Here is an 18725-nt window from a genome sequence, read left to right as displayed (position 1 = left end):
AATAGTTAGTGAATAGTTAAAAAATGAATAGTTAGTTGAATAGTTAATACTTAGTGAATAGTTAAAAAATGAATAGTTAGTTGAATAGTTAATAGTTAGTGAATAGTTAAAAAATGAATAGTTAGTTGAATAGTTAATAGTTAGTGAATAGTTAAAAAATGAATAGTTAGTTGAATAGTTAATAGTTAGTGAATAGTTAAAAAATGAATAGTTAGTTAAATAGTTAATAGTTAGTGAATAGTTAAAAAATGAATAGTTAGTTGAATAGTTAATAGTTAGTGAATAGTTAAAAAATGAATAGTTAGTTGAATAGTTAATAGTTAGTGAATAGTTAAAAAATGAATAGTTAGTTGAATAGTTAATAGTTAGTGAATAGTTAAAAAAAGAATAGTTAGTTGAATAGTTAATAGTTAGTGAATAGTTAAAAAATGAATAGTTAGTTGAATAGTTAATAGTTAGTGAATAGTTAAAAAATGAATAGTTAGTTGAATAGTTAATAGTTAGTGAATAGTTAAAAAATGAATAGTTAGTTGAATAGTTAATAGTTAGTGAATAGTTAAAAAATGAATAGTTAGTTGAATAGTTAATAGTTAGTGAATAGTTAAAAAATGAATAGTTAGTTGAATAGTTAATAGTTAGTGAATAGTTAGTTGAATAGTTAATAGTTAAAAAATGAATAGTTAGTTGAATAGTTAATAGTTAGTGAATAGTTAAAAAATGAATAGTTAGTTGAATAGTTAATAGTTAGTGAATAGTTAAAAAATGAATAGTTAGTTGAATAGTTAATAGTTAGTGAATAGTTAAAAAATGAATAGTTAGTTGAATAGTTAATAGTTAGTGAATAGTTAAAAAATGAATAGTTAGTTGAATAGTTAATAGTTAGTGAATAGTTAAAAAATGAATAGTTAGTTGAATAGTTAATAGTTAGTGAATAGTTAAAAAATGAATAGTTAGTTGAATAGTTAATAGTTAGTGAATAGTTAAAAAATGAATAGTTAGTTGAATAGTTAATAGTTAGTGAATAGTTAAAAAATGAATAGTTAGTTGAATAGTTAATAGTTAGTGAATAGTTAAAAAATGAATAGTTAGTTGAATAGTTAATAGTTAGTGAATAGTTAAAAAATGAATAGTTAGTTGAATAGTTAATAGTTAGTGAATAGTTAAAAATGAATAGTTAGCTTGCCAAACAGTGCTAAAAAAAATACAAGAACAATTTGGGGGGAAAGTTTCTTGACACAAAAAAGAGGTAGCTTTGATAGCCACAAAACTTTCGCCCGACCACAAGAAGGTCTGGGATACATCAGCACTCGTTGCAATTCAGAAAATCCAACTTTTATAATTTACATGAGTTTATTTTATATACAACTTTGCTAAGCGGAATGCTGCTAAATTTCAGCTTGAGAGAACTCAAACTAAGGAGTCCAGCTCAAAGAGTCTGAATATTCACTTTTCACATAACAATATCTCTGGCTTCAATTAACCTAGAGTAAAGGGCACTCCATTCAAAGGAAAGAAACCTCTATGCTTTCATATAAGACAATCCTTTTCAAGTTTGTTAGAGCGGTTTAGAGCCTTGATTGATTTCAAACCACATCTCTTTTTGGATATACTCTATTGTTTTGGATAGTTGGTATTGACTAGACAACAGTTACCCCCTCTTAACATTAGAATAAGATAAAACTAGCAAGAACAAGAAAGAAATCTAGCTTTTGTCAAATAAAACCTTAGGCCCAATGTAAATTGCAGTGCTTGTTTGGGTATCAACTCTTGTGGATGCTCTTAGACTGGAACTGTGGAAGCTCTTGTCTTGTAGGAATAAGAATATATTTTTTTAACCCAAGCAAATGGACCTTAATCTGATAATCAATTAATTGTGATGTCTCACCTCTCAAAAAATTCAAAAATGAAATGACCTTGCACATTGGCACGCTTGTACGTTGTTCATCAGTAACTGAGTGAACTGATGAGAGTGATGTAAATGGAACAAAACATTAACTCTCTTGCTAGTGTGCTATAAGTTTATATTATCTTAGAGCCTAGAGAACAGTAACACTATGACTTGCCGAACTAACAAACGTAGTAGCTGTTATGAGAATCTGGAAAAAATTTATAAATCCAAATTAAGCTGTCATGCAAGTCCCGATTTTGCCTTTCAAAGCAAGTATCAAGAAGAAAAGTAGAGAGTTTTAAGCGCTAGGGTTGACGCGAAGAAACCAAAATGAGAGCAATATTACCCAGAATATCTAACACCATCGAAATCCGATTCTGTAATGAACGGACCCTATTTTTTCAGAATTTATAGAAGATAAAAAAAAAAGTTTTGTTTGCTATAAATCATGATTTTTTACTAGATTTAGAGAAATTTACTAGATCCTCTAAATTTACTAGATTCTTTTTTACTAGATATAGTAAAATCCTACTGACGGTGGCAACCCTGCTGTTGATCAGTAAAATATATAAGCCTGCTACTCCAAACCAAAGATCCACCAAAATAGAAAATCAAGAATACTGATCTAGCTTTCCAGCAAAGCGTCAAACTGACAAACCAGATTATAAACTCACGATCGCGATTGTTAGCTGAACAGCATTTTGATGATCTGAATTGTTAATGCAATCCAAAATTTTACAATCCATATCCCGAACTTTTAATCCGTTGTTTCAATAGAAAAGGCTTTTAACAAGTTATGCAAGGTTTGCAGGAGATTCAACGTTGATCTTAAATCCCCGCATAACTCCCCCAAAACAGAGAGTTGGAGAGAGTATCTCGTTTGTTAGATAATATGATACTAACACGATTCTAGTAAAGGGATTAATTAACTCAGGGGCTATAAGGGGCATTGCAACCCTCTCCCCCTCACAGAAAATACAAGAAGATATTAAAAATATTTACAAATAGGAATATCAATGATATTCCCGGTTAAATCTTGGTAGAAAGAATAGCCTGATAGTGCTTGTACACCCACTTTAAAAATTCAAGAGTAGCGCTGATGATCAGTTACCTTGGGTTCATATTTAATTAGCATTTCCTTTGATAATGCTTACATTTGTATGCTTTGAAGCCAATATATCTGAGAGAAAATCCGTTACATCGTTGGTTTTATTAATCGGTTGAGGTTAGCAACTTTCTTTTTCGTGCATAATTCTACAAACATTTATGGACTGTCTCTTGCTTATAGTCATATCCTTGATGGTCTCCTTCGACCGAAACTATTGTATAATGAAACCCCCCCCTTTCCTGCATCAACTGCTTCGTTATTAAAGAATCGGCGGGGTGTGTGCTGATTCGGGTTTACTATCGTTTAGTCCATAGTCCACTTACCCCTGCAAGCAACTTCTGTCATCAGATAAGAAGCCAGCTGTGGCATTATATTTCTCTGGAATATTTGCACTTTTCCTTCCCTATATTCAAAATTTGTACGTATATTTGGAAGAGGAGGGGGTCAATGTTCCTATTACCTGAACAATTGTTTAGGGTCAGGAAACTATTGTTAATAGATACATTTTGACTTTTGGAAAATCTTTTCTCTCTTGCAAAACTACCGCAAACTCACCGTTATGGAGTTATTCCGGCCCAAATATTCTTGTATTTACACATATAGAATTGCAATCATTTCCGTTTTCGTTGATCGGATATTTGAAATCGCGAATCTGTAATAGTTTAGAAACAAATTTGGGCTATATAATTGTACATTAGGGGGGCGGGGGTAAAGCATAGCATATATTAAATACGTAAACTAACCATTGCTGCATTTAATATATGCTATGCTTTACCCCACCCCCCTAATGTGCAAATATATAGTAACTCCATAACGGTGAGTTTACGGTAGTTTTGCAAGAGAGAAGAGATGTTCAAAAAGTCAAAATGCATCTATTAACAATAGTTTCATGACCCTAAACAATTGTTGAGGTAATAGGAACATTGACCGAAGAGGGGAGGTATTTGAGGTGATGGATAAACCCGTGAGAAGGGCAAATAATACCCAAAAAGCGTGGAAAGTACCCTATAATATTCATACAAAACTCACTCCGTGTTTCCACTGCAAAAATTTAAAGGCGTAAAGACGTATTTATTCCCTTATTCATGTAAAAATCCCCTGGTCCTCACCTCCAAGGCTAGGATTAGTATATACGGATGCAAGGACCATTTTAAAATTAGTAACAAATAGATCAAACACAAACACATGGATATAAACAGCAAGGAGTAAACACAGAAGAAAAGAATTACGTACATTGCTAGGAGAATCGGTAGTAGGTACGCTGGGTGTAATGACCTCAAGTAATTCAAGCTGCTCGGTCGGAATGTTTTTAAGAGTCGAACGTGAGTCTGACTCGAAGCGCTTTCGTGCCAACTTTTTTAGCTTCTGCATTTTTTCAGCACGACTCCTCTCATCTTCGTCTAATTTAGTGGGAGTGTTAGCATTCACTTTCTCGGACATTTTCAGTTTAGACTTTTTTTTCCCTTTTCGTGGTAGTTCCTTCTTTTCTGATCTTTGTCCATCAATTGCCACAGGAGAAGGCTCTGCATCAATGAAAAAACAAGGGGTAGACCTCCCTTGCGTTCCAGAGTTTCCCTGGAGGGTCGAGTTACAAGGAGAGTCGAAAGAAGTCCCAGGATCTACATGTCAAAAGAACAAAATCATTCCTTGGATTGTATTTGTCACAACAAGACTCACAACTAAGTAACAAAATGGGAAATCACCTTTATTAGATCTATTTTTCCAACTCGAACTTGAAAACATGCACAAAATAGAACCCAAGTTTAAATATAGCACAATCAAATTATATAAGTGCACGCAAACAAAACTTTTTCTTTTTTATAGGAATTTAAATGAAGGCAAGATATATCTTGAATAACTTTTATTCTGTGAGTATGGCACAATCTTTGCAAGGTATACTTTTGATCCTCTGCTCATTACTTATTCTTGTTCTTTATTGAATAAAATTTTCAATCCAGTCTACAGTTCGAATCGTGTACAAAAATACACTGAAAGAAAGAGGACTTCCTGACAATAGTGTTCAAGGAAAAGTACAAATTAGATAGAAGACTTGCACGGAATAGAATAAATATAGCTTTAAAGAATACATATCATAAGGATACTTATCATAAAAAATTCGTGTAAGTACTGCTGATACATCCCCTTGACGACCTGTATGCGCCTAGTGTTCGATTTAGTTCAACACTTTTTCAATATTCCCCAAATTTTTCGCCTTATTGGCATTAGTAGCAGTAGAAATGATAGTAGCAGCCCTAGCTTTAGTAATAGTAGCAATAGTAGCAGTAGTAATAATAGTAGCTGTAGTAGTAGTAATGAAACAGAATCCAAGTTCAAATTGGGACAGGTCCTTATAGTAGACAATGAAAATACATACAAGAATTCTGGATATTTCGACCACATACACCAGTGGTCGTCATCAGCAGAAAAATGCAGCATTACAATTAAAACAAACGTATCTATACAGAACAAAATAATTACTTTCGGGTCACAAATAGTTTCCGGTTAATACACTAGATTAGCCTGAGAGAGTTCATTAACAAGGTTCACTCAAAGTCATGAGTTGTATATTTTTCTAATACTGCCTAAATGTCAGTTGAATTTCAAATGAATTTCTAACACATGAGGATGATTTGACCAATCAAGTACATAACTATAAATTCAACAGTATTTATTTTATAATTGTAAGAAGAAAAAGAATATGCCTTCGTTAGAAATTCAGCTTATATTTACGCAATATTAAATTTATTTAACATTAAAATTAATTTAAGCAATATAAAAACTTGTAACTCAAGACTTCGAATGAATCCTGTTTAAGAACTCTCTCAGACAAATCCAGTGAATTGATCGGAAACCATTTGCGATCCGAAAGTAAATATTTTATTCTGTATAAATACGTTTGTTTTAATTTCAATATTTTAATTTATCTGCTGACGATGACCATTGGAGTATGTGGTCGAAATATCCAGATTTATTTTTGTATCTGTTTTCACTGTCTAATAAAAAGACTTATGCTCAAACAAACACAACAATGACTTATGCTCATTAGAAATCTTATTTTTTCGTCATAGAAAGGTAGTGTGGTCTCGAAAAGATGCCCTCTGTAGTAGAAGTAGTAGCAGTACGAATAGAAACAGCAGTAAAAAGATGTAAATATTGTCTTTTGGTTACTTCAACACCCCCCAAAACAAGACCTGTAAGGGTACTAGCAGCAGAAGTAGCGCTAACATGGTATCTTTTGGTCCTTTGATCCCCCCCCATCAAGTCCTTGAAGTATCAGCTTAATACAATTAGCCGTTGCTGTGACATTACCGAAATACCTTTCTGATACCCTGTATATTCATATATGTCCGAAAATTTTCATCTTTATACTCTTAGCCTTATAAGTCGTTGCAATAGAAGTAGTAGTTGGAGTAGCAGTAGTATAGCAGAGGTAGTAGCAGTAAAAGCAGCAGTGGTAGTTGTATTAGTAGTAGTATGCATATAGTGCCCTTTAGTCAATTAATCCCCTTTTAGCATTCTCTGAAAATTCCAACTTAATACCTAAATTCATTCTTGAGATACACTCTTTTGACCATCTGCAAGCTTATATTTAGTTCAAATTTCGCCTCAATATTCTCTCAAATGTTCACCTTCAAACGCTTAGCCTTAATAGTACTAGCATGGCAGTAGTAGTGATAACGGTACTTGTGTTGCATTATTAGTAAAAGTAACAGTAGTGGCAACAGTATTAATAAAAATAGTAGCAGGTACATTTGGCCTTTTGGTCAGTTGAATATCCCCAGTTGCCTTTTGGTCAGTTGAAGCATCATGATGCTTGGGAAGTTTCATATTGAAACGGTAATCCGTTCTAAAAATATTTGTGATACGCCCTTTTGACCCCCTTTTCATCTCAATACTCTTAGCCTTACAAGTGGTTGCAACAGAACTATTAGTTGGAGCAGAAGTAGTTGGAACAACTATTAGTTGTAACAGAACTATTAGTAGTGGTAGTAGTAGCGATTAAGATAGCAGTGGTAGTAGTATAAGTAGTGCAAAGCACATTTGTATTCTCAGAGAAGGTCAAACTTAATACACAACCAATTCTTAAGATACGCTCTTTTGACAATCTAAAAGCAGGGTGTTTTTGATTTAGTCCCAATTTTCCATCAATATTCTGCCAATTTTCACCTCCATACAGTTATCCTTAATAGTACTAGTACCAAAGTAGCAGTGGTAGTAGAAGGAGCAACAGTAGTAGTAGGCTAATAGTATTGAACTAGTAGTGGCAGTAACATCAGAAGCATTAGTATTAACAGCAGTAGTAGCATATACATGTTGCCTTTTGGTCATTTGAACACCCCCCCCCCTTCCAAAAAAATATTACAAGCCCCCGGGGCATAAATTACAACTAAAAATCACGCTCAAGCTCTGGAGATTGTGTCAACCCTAAGGAATTTTTATATGAACCCTGAACTATTTTGAAGAAAATTCCTATCTCAAAATTTCCATCGGATGCATTTGGCGAAAAATGACAGTTGGGAGGGAGATTTGTGCCCTCTGATCCCTTTCGACTCTTAAAAATGGAACTAAAACTTTCACTGTTCAATCAAATGAGCCTCTTCCAAAGTTTATATGACCACCCCTTCTATACAAACCTTATATGCTACGGGGTATAAATTACAGCCTCTGTCACAGTTCTCTGGGGGGTTATGTCAAACCTGGAAGTATTGTTATATGACCTATGGACTATACTGAACAAAATGACTATCTAAAGATTACCATCACAGGCATTTGAGGAAAATAGGGCGTGGGTGGGAGGCTAGTTGCCTTCTGATCACTTTTGATTCTAGAAAAGGCACTATAATTTCCGGTTTTCAATCGAATGAGCCCCTCAAAGGTTTAAGCAAGCACCATCTCCATAAAAACCTTATATGTTAAGAAAGGGCGACTAGCATAAATTACAGTCCTTGCCATGAGGGTTTTGGGGGGAGGGAGGAGGTTGACATCCCCAAAAACATTGGGCCTTCCATCTATGCAGAAAAAAATGGCTATCTCAAAATTAATGTGTTTGGGAAATGATAGGCATGGGGAGGGGGATAATTGCCCTCCAATTCCTTTTGACTCTTAAAAAGGAAACTAGAACTTTCAGTTTCCGATCATAAGAGTATCCTCCGAAGTTTATACGACCGCCTCTTCCGTAGAAACCATATGCCCGTGGGGCATAATTTACAGCCCTTGCCCCAAATCTTGGAGGGTTGTATCAACCCCGAGGGCATTGTTATATGATCGCTGGAAAAATAACTGATTAATAATAATAATAGGTAAATAAAGATATAAAAGAAAAATAATAATAACAAATCCAGTTTCTGTCAATCGTCAATACTCAGCAAAATGTTTCTATAACAATGATTTGGGACATGGTTAAAACCATTTTAGGGAAAATACCAAGTTAGTGGTTTTTAACTGTCAAATCAATCAGTGTCAATATTCGATAAGCATTCTGTTTAAGTATGTGAAAACAAACACATCAATCCAATGCAGTAGATCGGGTTAGTAACTTCTTTTTTCGCCACAATCCCACCCATGTAACTTTTCTATTCCCTTACATAGCACCCCTTTCTTACAATTATTTTTCAATTATTAATGCAGAGACCGATGGAGGCCCTTGGAACCTTTTGTTATATTTCCTTTTCTCAGTTACACGTCTGGTATCATTCTACATTGAATAAGTTGAGATGTAGTGGAGTATTTCTTTGAGTGATTTTGATGTCAATTGTTTCTAGTTTCTACTCTGATCATTCTCAAATACTCCTAGGTAGCACCCCAATATTATACGTAGTCCAACTTAAGTCCTTGAAAATTTCCTTACATTTTCCCTTAATTAAACGTTATCATTCTTATGTCAAAAAACTCAGAGTAAGAGGTTTACCACATCGAGATATTCCAGTGTCTTTACTGGATTCTAAATTTTTACCAAGTTAGTTTTCCAGAATTTGTCTTTCAACGTAAATTAATTACGGGTTTTGTTGATTCACTAATCTTATAAGCCACAATTTAACTATGAGTCAGTCGGTTGCATCTTGCTTTCTAAGACAGAACTGTAGCACTGCCTAAGAAAGTATTTATCTAAAACTACTTTATTGTTTCTTCCCCTGCTATTTCATATTGAAAGAGTGGTTGTATAAGCGTGGGACATAAATTTTTCGATTGAGAGTTGAAATTTCTAGTGTCTTCAAAGTTAAAAGTAATTGGAGGGTAACCAGCCTTTTTTTTCCATGGTTTCCAATAACCTCAGGGCATCTGACTAAATTTGAGAAATCAATTTTGTTCAGAACAATTGAAAGGTCCAATAAATGTATATTCAGGCATGGCGATCCCTAGAGCCCCTTGGACTAGGGTCATAAATGACATAAATTAATAACCGTCCAAAAATAGGCCTTACAAGGGAAAAGGCAAAAGGGGATCTCCGGTCATAGGTGTCCAGTGGCTCGAAAGTTTCAGGGATCGTTCTCTGTGTTGCATAAATATTTAGAAATCATTTCTAAGACCATGCTGACTATACATGACAAAACGAATAAAACTGTGAAGAAAAAAGAAGAAGAAGAAGAAGAAGAAGAAGAGGATATTTCCAGTCAGTGCAAAAAGGAAGGATAAATATGCAAATGTTTTGGCCGAGGCTTCTTCTCGACCATCCTCAATGCACAAAAGCAATGTACAAAGCGAATAAAATAACAATATAAAACCAAAACGAACCTAAAAAACAAAACACTAAATTAAAATATGCCCTCTCCAAATAATTTAGAGGGTACCCTCTCAAATCAGAGGTAATAAACCACTGAAATAAAATACGCCTTTTCCAAGCAACATTGAGAGGGTAACCTCTTTGATGGGAAGTAAGAAAACACCAAACTAAGAAAGGCCCTCTCGAAGCGACGGTTAGATGGTGCCCTCTTTGATGAGAGGTATAAAACACTAAAATAAACTAAGTCCTCTCCAAACAACGGAGACAGAGTATTCTTTCCGATGAGAGGTAAAAAACATTAAATTAAAAACGAACATCTCCAATGAACAGTGAGAGGGTGCCATCTCTAATGAGAGGTAATAGAATACTAAATGAAAAATTCCCCTTTAAGCAACAGCGAGAGGGTACCCTCTCTGATGAAAGATAACAAATTCATAGTAATTTCTGTTCATTTTGAAGTTTTCTTGATTATACATTTCATGTCAGCTCATTTATTCATCCACAGCAGTATCTATTATCTTCGTGTTCAATAGAATTGTTCATTTTTTAGTTTTATTCGTTTTGGGTTTCATTTATTTATTCATAAAAATTTGTGTAGCGAGAGCAACACTTTGGTTTTGTCCCGTTTTTTTTTGTTTTTTTTTATGCCACCTATCTCTGCTTATTCCTGGAAATTGGTAAGGGTCTAACCTGTGCGATGTTTACGGAAAGTGTGGACCTCAGGCCGGATTGATGAATATGACATTACATTTTGGAAAGCTGCGCAGAACTCTTGCCTGGGGCCAAAAAGGATGGTTTTTGATTGTCCACGAGCCAGAGCCTATAGTGTGCGAAGTGAAGTGGAGTTATATAGCCTATGTCAGAGAGGAGTATCTGAAGTTGTGCAGCCAAGCTTTCGTTTCATCAAACCATGTTTCTGCTTTCGAGTGGAAAGCTCCGTTCTAGCAGGCAAGCAGCCAGGCACCACTTTCAAATTGAAGATCAACTAAAATCTATAAGTGTTAAATATATGCAGCAGTTACCCGGCCCTACAGCCAATATACATTCTTTGAGTGATAAATAGAAAAATTTACAGAAGCAAAAATGTGGCATTTTCCCACGGGTCCGAAAGTGCTGCCATCTATTATTTCTACCCGTTTCGGTTCGTGATTTCAGCTGAGTTTATCATTCGGTTTTTCGGACTTGCGGTAGAGAAATGGTATCAGATGTGCCTCATAAAATTTAAAAGTTCTCTAATTGCTAAAGAAATTGGAGCTTATCCTTTGCTCCTTTCTAAGTGGTGACGTTAGAAAGTTGGCCTACGGCAAAAAAAAAAATCAACTTTTGAACTAAGACAGATAGAATTTTAGTTTCGGCGACAATCGATAGCTCTTGATGAGCTGATCAAAGCCTATGACATCCATTTTTTGGTACAAAAAACTCCTTCAGGAGGTATACCAGTTTGAAAGTTTCAAGGGGTTGACAACTTCAGTAGTAAGGTACACACTGAAACGAAATCTAGGCATATACAAATTGTGAGACATATAGAGGACAAGTAAGCAACAGTCGGCTGTTAGATAATAATCACCTTCGACAATGAGGGGTTAGCAACTTTTTCTAGCTGGTGTATCTATTATTTGTTTCCAGTGTATTTGATGGTAAAACCAATTTGGTTCCAGTGGTAAGGCATGTAGGGGACTTGTAAGTAATAATCTGCTGTTAGGCTACAGTCAACTTCAGCGATGAGGGGTTTGCAACTATGCTAGTTAGTGTACCCATTTATTTGTTTCCGGTGAACTTGATTCCTATCACGGGAGAGGGACTTATAAGTAAGAATCGGTTCACTTTGGGCGAGAAACGGCTGTTAGCTTATAATCATCTTCGGCAATGAGGGTTTGCCACTTTTGCTAGTTGGTGTACCTATTATTTGTTTCCGGTGTATTTGATGGTTAAACCAATTTGGTTCCAGTGGTAAAACATGTAGGGGACTTGTAAGTAATAATCGACTGTCGGGCTACAATCATCTTCAGCGATGAGGGGTTTGCAACTTCTGCTAGCTGGTGTACCCATTTATTTGTTTCCGGTGAACTTGATGTCTGTCACGGGAGAGGGACTTGTAAGTACGAATCTGTTCACTTTGGACTAGAAATTTTTGCAAATTGGTGCACATTGTATTCGATCTCTTTAAATCTGACAGAATTAAGTGTTTACGCAACGGGTACAAACGATAACGTAAAACAATGAGGTGGTTTCGTAATAATTAGTGTCATCTACGGTATTTTAATCCTGAAAAGTTACGGAGAGCTTTATAATACCAACTAGATTATATGAGATACTGTTCCAAATTTTCATCCGTCACGATGTCTACGATTGAAAAGGATAAAGTTCAACTGGCTGCAAAGTCAATTTAGTCCCTTCTTTCGATATTATTTTGTAGTTGTTGTTTTTTCAACGCTGAGGAATAGCCTTTGGTCATGTGATAACTGATAGCGTTCTTGTTTGAACATACCGTTTTAAAAACTTTGATAGACTGACAACTTCGTCATTTAACCGATAGTGAAGAAACAAGCACAAACGAGAATGTAAAACAATGAGATAGTTTCGTAATAATTAATAGAATGTCATATATGGTATTTTGATCCTGAAAAGTTAGGGATAGCTTTATAATACCAACTAGATTTTATAAGATAATGTTCCAAGTTTTCATCCGTCACGATCTCTACGATTGAAAAGGATAAAGTTCAACTGGCTACAAAGTCAATTTAGTCCCTTCTTTCGATACTATTTTGTTGTTGTTTTTTTTTCAACGGTGAGGAATAGCCTTTGATCATGTGATTACTGATCGATAGCGAAGAAACAAAACCAAAGTGTTGCTCTCGCAACACTATAGTCGGCGAAGCCGGAAAAAGGTTGCCGCAACACTTCACGTTGCCCGGGCAACGTAAGTCTAGTTCCTGTTCATTTTAAAGTTGTCTTGATTATTCATTTAATTTTCTGCTCATACATTCATCGACAGAAGTATCTGTTATCTTTATGTTCTATGGAAATTCTTTTTGGGTTTTATTTATTTAATCCTAGTAATTTCTGTTCATTTTAAAGTTGTCTTGATTATTCATTTTATTTTCTGCTCATTTATTCATCCACAGCAGTATCTGTTATTTTTTTCTTCAATGAATTGTTCATTTATTCATCCACAGCAGTATCTGTTATTTTTTTCTTCAATGAATTGTTCATTTTTTAGTTTTACTCATTTGGGTTTTATTTATTTATTCGTAGTAATTTCTGTTCATTTAAAATTTTTCTTGATTAATCATTTTATTTTCTGCTCATTTATTCATCCACATCAGTATATATTGTCATTGTAATCGAGGGAATTGTTCATTTCTAGTTTTCTTCGTTTTGGGTTTCATTTATTTTTTTATAGTAAATTTCGTTCATTTTAAAGTTTTCTTGATTATTCATTTTATTTTTTAGTTTTATTCGTTTTGGTTTTATTTACATATTCATAGTAATTTCTGTTCATTTTAAAGTTGTCTTGATTATTCATTTTATTTTCTGCTCATTTATTCATCCAAAGAAGTATCTGTTATTTTTTCCTCCAATGAATTGTTCAATTTTTAGTTTTACTCCATTGGGTTTTATTTATTTATTCGTAGTAATTTCTGTTCATTTAAAATTTTTCTTGATTAATCATTTTATTTTCTGCTCATTTATTCATCCACATCAGTATATATTGTCTTTGTATTCGAGGGAATTGTTCATTTTTAGTTTTTTTCGTTTTGGGTTTCATTTATTTTTTTATAGTAAATTTCGTTCATTTTAAAGTTTTCTTGATTATTCATTTTATTTTTTAGTTTTATTTGTTTTGGTTTTATTTACTTATTCATAGTAATTTCTGTTCCTTTTAAAGTTGTCTTGATTACTCATTTTATTTTCAGCTCATTCATTCATTCACAGCAGTGTCTATTGTCTTTATGTTCGAGACTTTATGTCTTTATTTTCTTGATCATTCATTTTATTTTTTTTTGTTTTATTCGTTTTGGTTTTATTTACTTATTCATAGTAACTTCTGTTCATTTTAAAGTTGCCTTGATTATTCATTTTACTTTCTGCTCATTCATTCATCCACAGCAGTATCTACTGTCTTCATGTTCGAGGGAATTGTTCATTTTTCGTTTTTTTCGTTTTGGGTTTCATTTATTTATTCATAGTAATTTTGTTCAGTTTAAAGTTTTCTTGATCATTCATTTTTTTTGTTTTTGTTTTATTCGTTTTGGTTTTATTTACTTATTCATAGTAAGTTCTGTTCATTTTAAAGTTGCCTTGATATTCATTTTATTTTCTGCTCATTCATTCATCCACAGCAGTATCTACTGTCTTCATGTTCGTGGGAATTGTTCATTTTTCTTTTTTTTCGTTTTGGGTTTCATTTATTTATTCATAGTAATTTTGTTCAGTTTAAAGTTTTCTTGATCATTCATTTTATTTTATTTTTGTTTTAATCGTTTTGGTTTTATTTACTTATTCATAGTAACTTCTGTTCATTTTAAAGTTGCCTTGATTATTCATTTTATTTTCTGCTCATTCACTCATCCACAGCAGTATCTACTGTCTTCATGATCGAGGGAATTGTTCATTTTTCTTTTTTTTCGTTTTGGGTTTCATTTATTTATTCATAGTAATTTTGTTCAGTTTAAAGTTTTCTTGATCATTCATTTTATTTTTTTTTTGTTTTATTCGTTTTGGTTTTATTTACTTATTCATAGTAACTTCTGTTCATTTTAAAGTTGCCTTGATTATTCATTTTATTTTCTGCTCATTCATTCATCCACAGCAGTATCTACTGTCTTCATGTTCGAGGGAATTGTTCATTTTTAGTTTTTTTCGTTTTGGGTTTCGTTTATTTATTCATAGTAATTTTGTTCAATTTAAAGTTTTCTTGATCATTTCTTTTATTTTTTTTATGTTTTATTCGTTTTGGTTTTATTTACTTATTCATAGTAACTTCTGTTCATTTTAAAGTTGCCTTGATTATTCATTTTATTTTCTGCTCATTCATTCATCCACAGCAGTATCTACTGTCTTCATATTCGAGGGAATTGTTCATTTTTATTTTTTTTCGTTTTGGGTTTCATTTATTTATTCATAGTAATTTTGTTCAGTTTAAAGTTTTCTTGATCATTCATTTTATTTTATTTTTGTTTTAATCGTTTTGGTTTTATTTACTTATTCATAGTAAGTTCTGTTCATTTTAAAGTTGCCTTGATTATTCATTTTACTTTCTGCTCATTCATTCATCCACAACAGTATCTACTGTCTTCATATTCGAGGGAATTGTTCATTTTTATTTTTTTTCGTTTTGGGTTTCATTTATTTATTCATAGTAATTTTGTTCAGTTTAAAGTTTTCTTGATCATTCATTTTTATTGTTTTTGTTTTATTCGTTTTGGTTTTATTTACTTATTCATAGTAACTTCTGTTCATTTTAAAGTTGCCTTGATTATTCATTTTATTTTCTGCTCATTCATTCATCCACAGCAGTATCTACTGTCTTCATGTTCGAGGGAATTGTTCATTTTTCTTTTTTTTCGTTTTGGGTTTCATTTATTTATTCATAGTAATTTTGTTCAGTTTAAAGTTTTCTTGATCATTCATTTTATTTTTTTTTTTTTTTTTATTCGTTTTCGTTTTATTTACTTATTCATAGTAAGTTCTGTTCATTTTAAAGTTGCCTTGATTATTCATTTTATTTTCTGCTCATTCATTCATCCACAGCAGTATCTACTGTCTTCATATTCGAAGGAATTGTTCATTTTTAGTTTTTTTCGTTTTAGGTTCCATTTATTTATTCATAGTAATTTTGTTCAGTTTAAAGTTTTCTTGATCATTCATTTTTATTGTTTTTGTTTTATTCGTTTTGGTTTTATTTACTTATTCATAGTATCTTCTGTTCATTTAAAGTTGCCTTGATTATTCATTTTATTTTCTGCTCATTCATTCATCCACAGCAGTATCTACTGTCTTCATGTTCGAGGGAATGGTTCATTTTTAGTTTTTTCGTTTTGGGTTTCATTTAATTATTCATAGTAATTTTGTTCAGTTTAAAGTTTTCTTGATCATTCATTTAATTTGTTTTGTTTTATTCATTTTGGTTTTATTTACTTATTCATAGTAACTTCTGTTCATTTTAAAGTTGCCTTGATTATTCATTTTATTTTCAGCTCATTCATTCATCCACAGCAGTATCTACTGTCTTCATGTTCGAGGGAATTGTTCATTTTTAGTTTTTTTCGTATTGGGTTTCATTTAATTATTCATAGTAATTTTGTTCAGTTTAAAGTTTTCTTGATCATTCATTCTATTTTTTAGTTTTATTCGTTTAGGTTTTATTTACTTATTCATAGTAATTTCTGTTCATTTTAGAGTTATCTTGATTATTCATTTTATTTTCTACTCATTGTAGATTGTTAATTTTTTAGTTTTATTCGTTTTGGGTTTCATTTATTTATTCATAGTAATTTTGTTCAGTTTAAAGTTTTCTTGATCATTCATTTTATTTTTTTTGTTTTATTTGTTTTGATTTTATTTACTTATTCATAGTAACTTCTGTTCATTTTAAAGTTGCCTTGATTATTCATTTTATTTTCTGCTCATTCATTCATCCACAACAGTATCTACTGTCTTCATGTTCGAGGGAATTGTTCATATCTCTTTTTTTTCGTTTTAGGTTTCATTTATTTATTCATAGTAATTTTGTTCAGTTTAAAGTTTTCTTGATCTTTCATTTTATTTTATTTTTGTTTTAATCGTTTTGGTTTTATTTACTTATTCATAGTAAGTTCTGTTCATTTTAAAGTTGCCTTGATATTCATTTTGTTTTCTGCTCATTCATTCATCCACAGCAGTATCTACTGTCTTCATGTTCGTGAGAATTGTTCATTTTTCTTTTTTTTTCGTTTTGGGTTTCATTTATTTATTCATAGTAATTTTGTTCAGTTTAAAGTTTTCTTGATCATTCATTTTATTTTATTTTTGTTTTAATCGTTTTGGTTTTATTTACTTATTCATAGTAACTTCTGTTCATTTTAAAGTTGCCTTGATTATTCATTTTATTTTCTGCTCATTCATTCATCCACAGCAGTATCTACTGTCTTCATATTCGAGGGAATTGTTCATTTTTAGTTTTTTTTCGTTTTAGGTTTCATTTATTTATTCATAGTAATTTTGTTCAGTTTAAAGTTTTCTTGATCATTCATTTTATTTTATTTTTGTTTTAATCGTTTTGGTTTTATTTACTTATTCATAGTAAGTTCTGTTCATTTTAAAGTTGCCTTGATATTCATTTTGTTTTCTGCTCATTCATTCATCCACAACAGTATCTACTGTCTTCATGTTCGAGGGAATTGTTCATTTTTCTTTTTTTTTCGTTTTGGGTTTCATTTATTTATTCATAGTATTCTTGATCATTCATTTTATTTTTTTTTTGTTTTATTCGTTTTGGTTTTATTTACTTATTCATAGTAACTTCTGTTCATTTTAGAGTTGCCTTGATTATTCATTTTATTTTCTGCTCATTCATTCATCCACAGCAGTATCTACTGTCTTCATGTTCGAGGGAATTGTTCATTTTTATTTTTTTTCGTTTTGGGTTTCATTTATTTATTCATAGTAATTTTGTTCAGTTTAAAGTTTTCTTGATCATTCATTTTATTTTTTTTTTGTTTTATTCGTTTTGGTTTTATTTACTTATTCATAGTAACTTCTGTTCATTTTAAAGTTGCCTTGATTATTCATTTTATTTTCTGCTCATTCATTCATCCACAGCAGTATCTACTGTCTTCATGTTCGAGGGAATTGTTCATTTTTATTTTTTTTCGTTTTGGGTTTCATTTATTTATTCATAGTAATTTTGTTCAGTTTAAAGTTTTCTTGATCATTCATTTTATTTTATTTTTGTTTTAATCGTTTTGGTTTTATTTACTTATTCATAGTAACTTCTGTTCATTTTAAAGTTGCCTTGATTATTCATTTTATTTTCTGCTCATTCATTCATCCACAACAGTATCTACTGTCTTCATGTTCGAGGGAATTGTTCATTTCTCTTTTTTTTTCGTTTTGGGTTTCATTTATTTATTCATAGTAATTTTGTTCAGTTTAAAGTTTTCTTGATCATTCATTTTATTTTTTTTTTTTGTTTTATTCGTTTTGGTTTTATTTACTTATTCATAGTAACTTCTGTTCATTTTAAAGTTGCCTTGATTATTCATTTTATTTTCTGCTCATTCATTCATCCACAGCAGTATCTACTGTCTTCATGTTCGAGGGAATTGTTCATTTTTCTTTTTTTTTCGTTTTAGGTTTCATTTATTTATTCATAGTAATTTTGTTCAGTTTAAAGTTTTCTTGATCATTCATTTATTTTTTTTTTTGTTTTATTCGTTTCGAGTTTTATTTACTAATTCATAGTAATTTCTATTCATTTTAAAGTTATCTTGATTATTTGTTTTATTTTCTGCTCATTTATTCATCCACAGCAGTATCTATTGTCTTCATGTTCGAGGGAATTGTTCATTTTTCTTTTTTTTCGTTTTGGGTTTCATTTATTTATTCATAGTAATTTTGTTCAGTTTAAAGTTTTCTTGATCATTCATTTTATTTTTTTTTGTTTTATTCGTTTTGGTTGTATTTACTTATTCATAGTAACTTCTGTTCATTTTAAAGTTGCCTTGATTATTCATTTTATTTTCTGCTCATTCATTCATCCACAGCAGTATCTACTGTCTTCATATTCGAAGGAATTGTTCATTTTTAGTTTTTTTCGTTTTAGGTTCCATTTATTTATTCATAGTAATTTTGTTCAGTTTAAAGTTTCCTTGATCATCCATTTTTTTTTTTTTTTTTATTCGTTTTGGTTTTATTTACTTATTCATAGTATCTTCTGTTCATTTAAAGTTGCCTTGATTATTCATTTTATTTTCTGCTCATTCATTCATCCACAGCAGTACCTACTGTCTTCATGTTCGAGGGAA

The 18725-nt window shown here is 31.8% G+C and overlaps 2 protein-coding genes across 2 annotated transcripts in view; both read right to left on the bottom strand.

The window, feature by feature from the left end:
* LOC136029573 (uncharacterized) overlaps window positions 1-18725 on the bottom strand; it is a 71553-nt gene that overhangs the window by 27352 nt on the left and 25476 nt on the right. The window contains exon 6 of the mRNA XM_065708070.1: window positions 4230-4615. Within this exon, the coding sequence (XP_065564142.1) occupies window positions 4230-4615 (386 nt within the window). The remainder of the gene's footprint in view (window positions 1-4229; window positions 4616-18725) is intronic.
* The window catches only part of LOC136029572 (glycogen phosphorylase-like), a 302996-nt gene that overhangs the window by 259184 nt on the left and 25087 nt on the right, over window positions 1-18725 (bottom strand). The window lies entirely within an intron of this gene.

This window comes from Artemia franciscana, chromosome 7, assembly GCF_032884065.1.
Source record: "Artemia franciscana chromosome 7, ASM3288406v1, whole genome shotgun sequence".
Classification (NCBI taxonomy): domain Eukaryota; kingdom Metazoa; phylum Arthropoda; class Branchiopoda; order Anostraca; family Artemiidae; genus Artemia; species Artemia franciscana.
The sequence above is the reverse complement of the archived record's forward strand: the minus strand, read 5'-3'. Positions and strand labels throughout refer to the sequence as shown.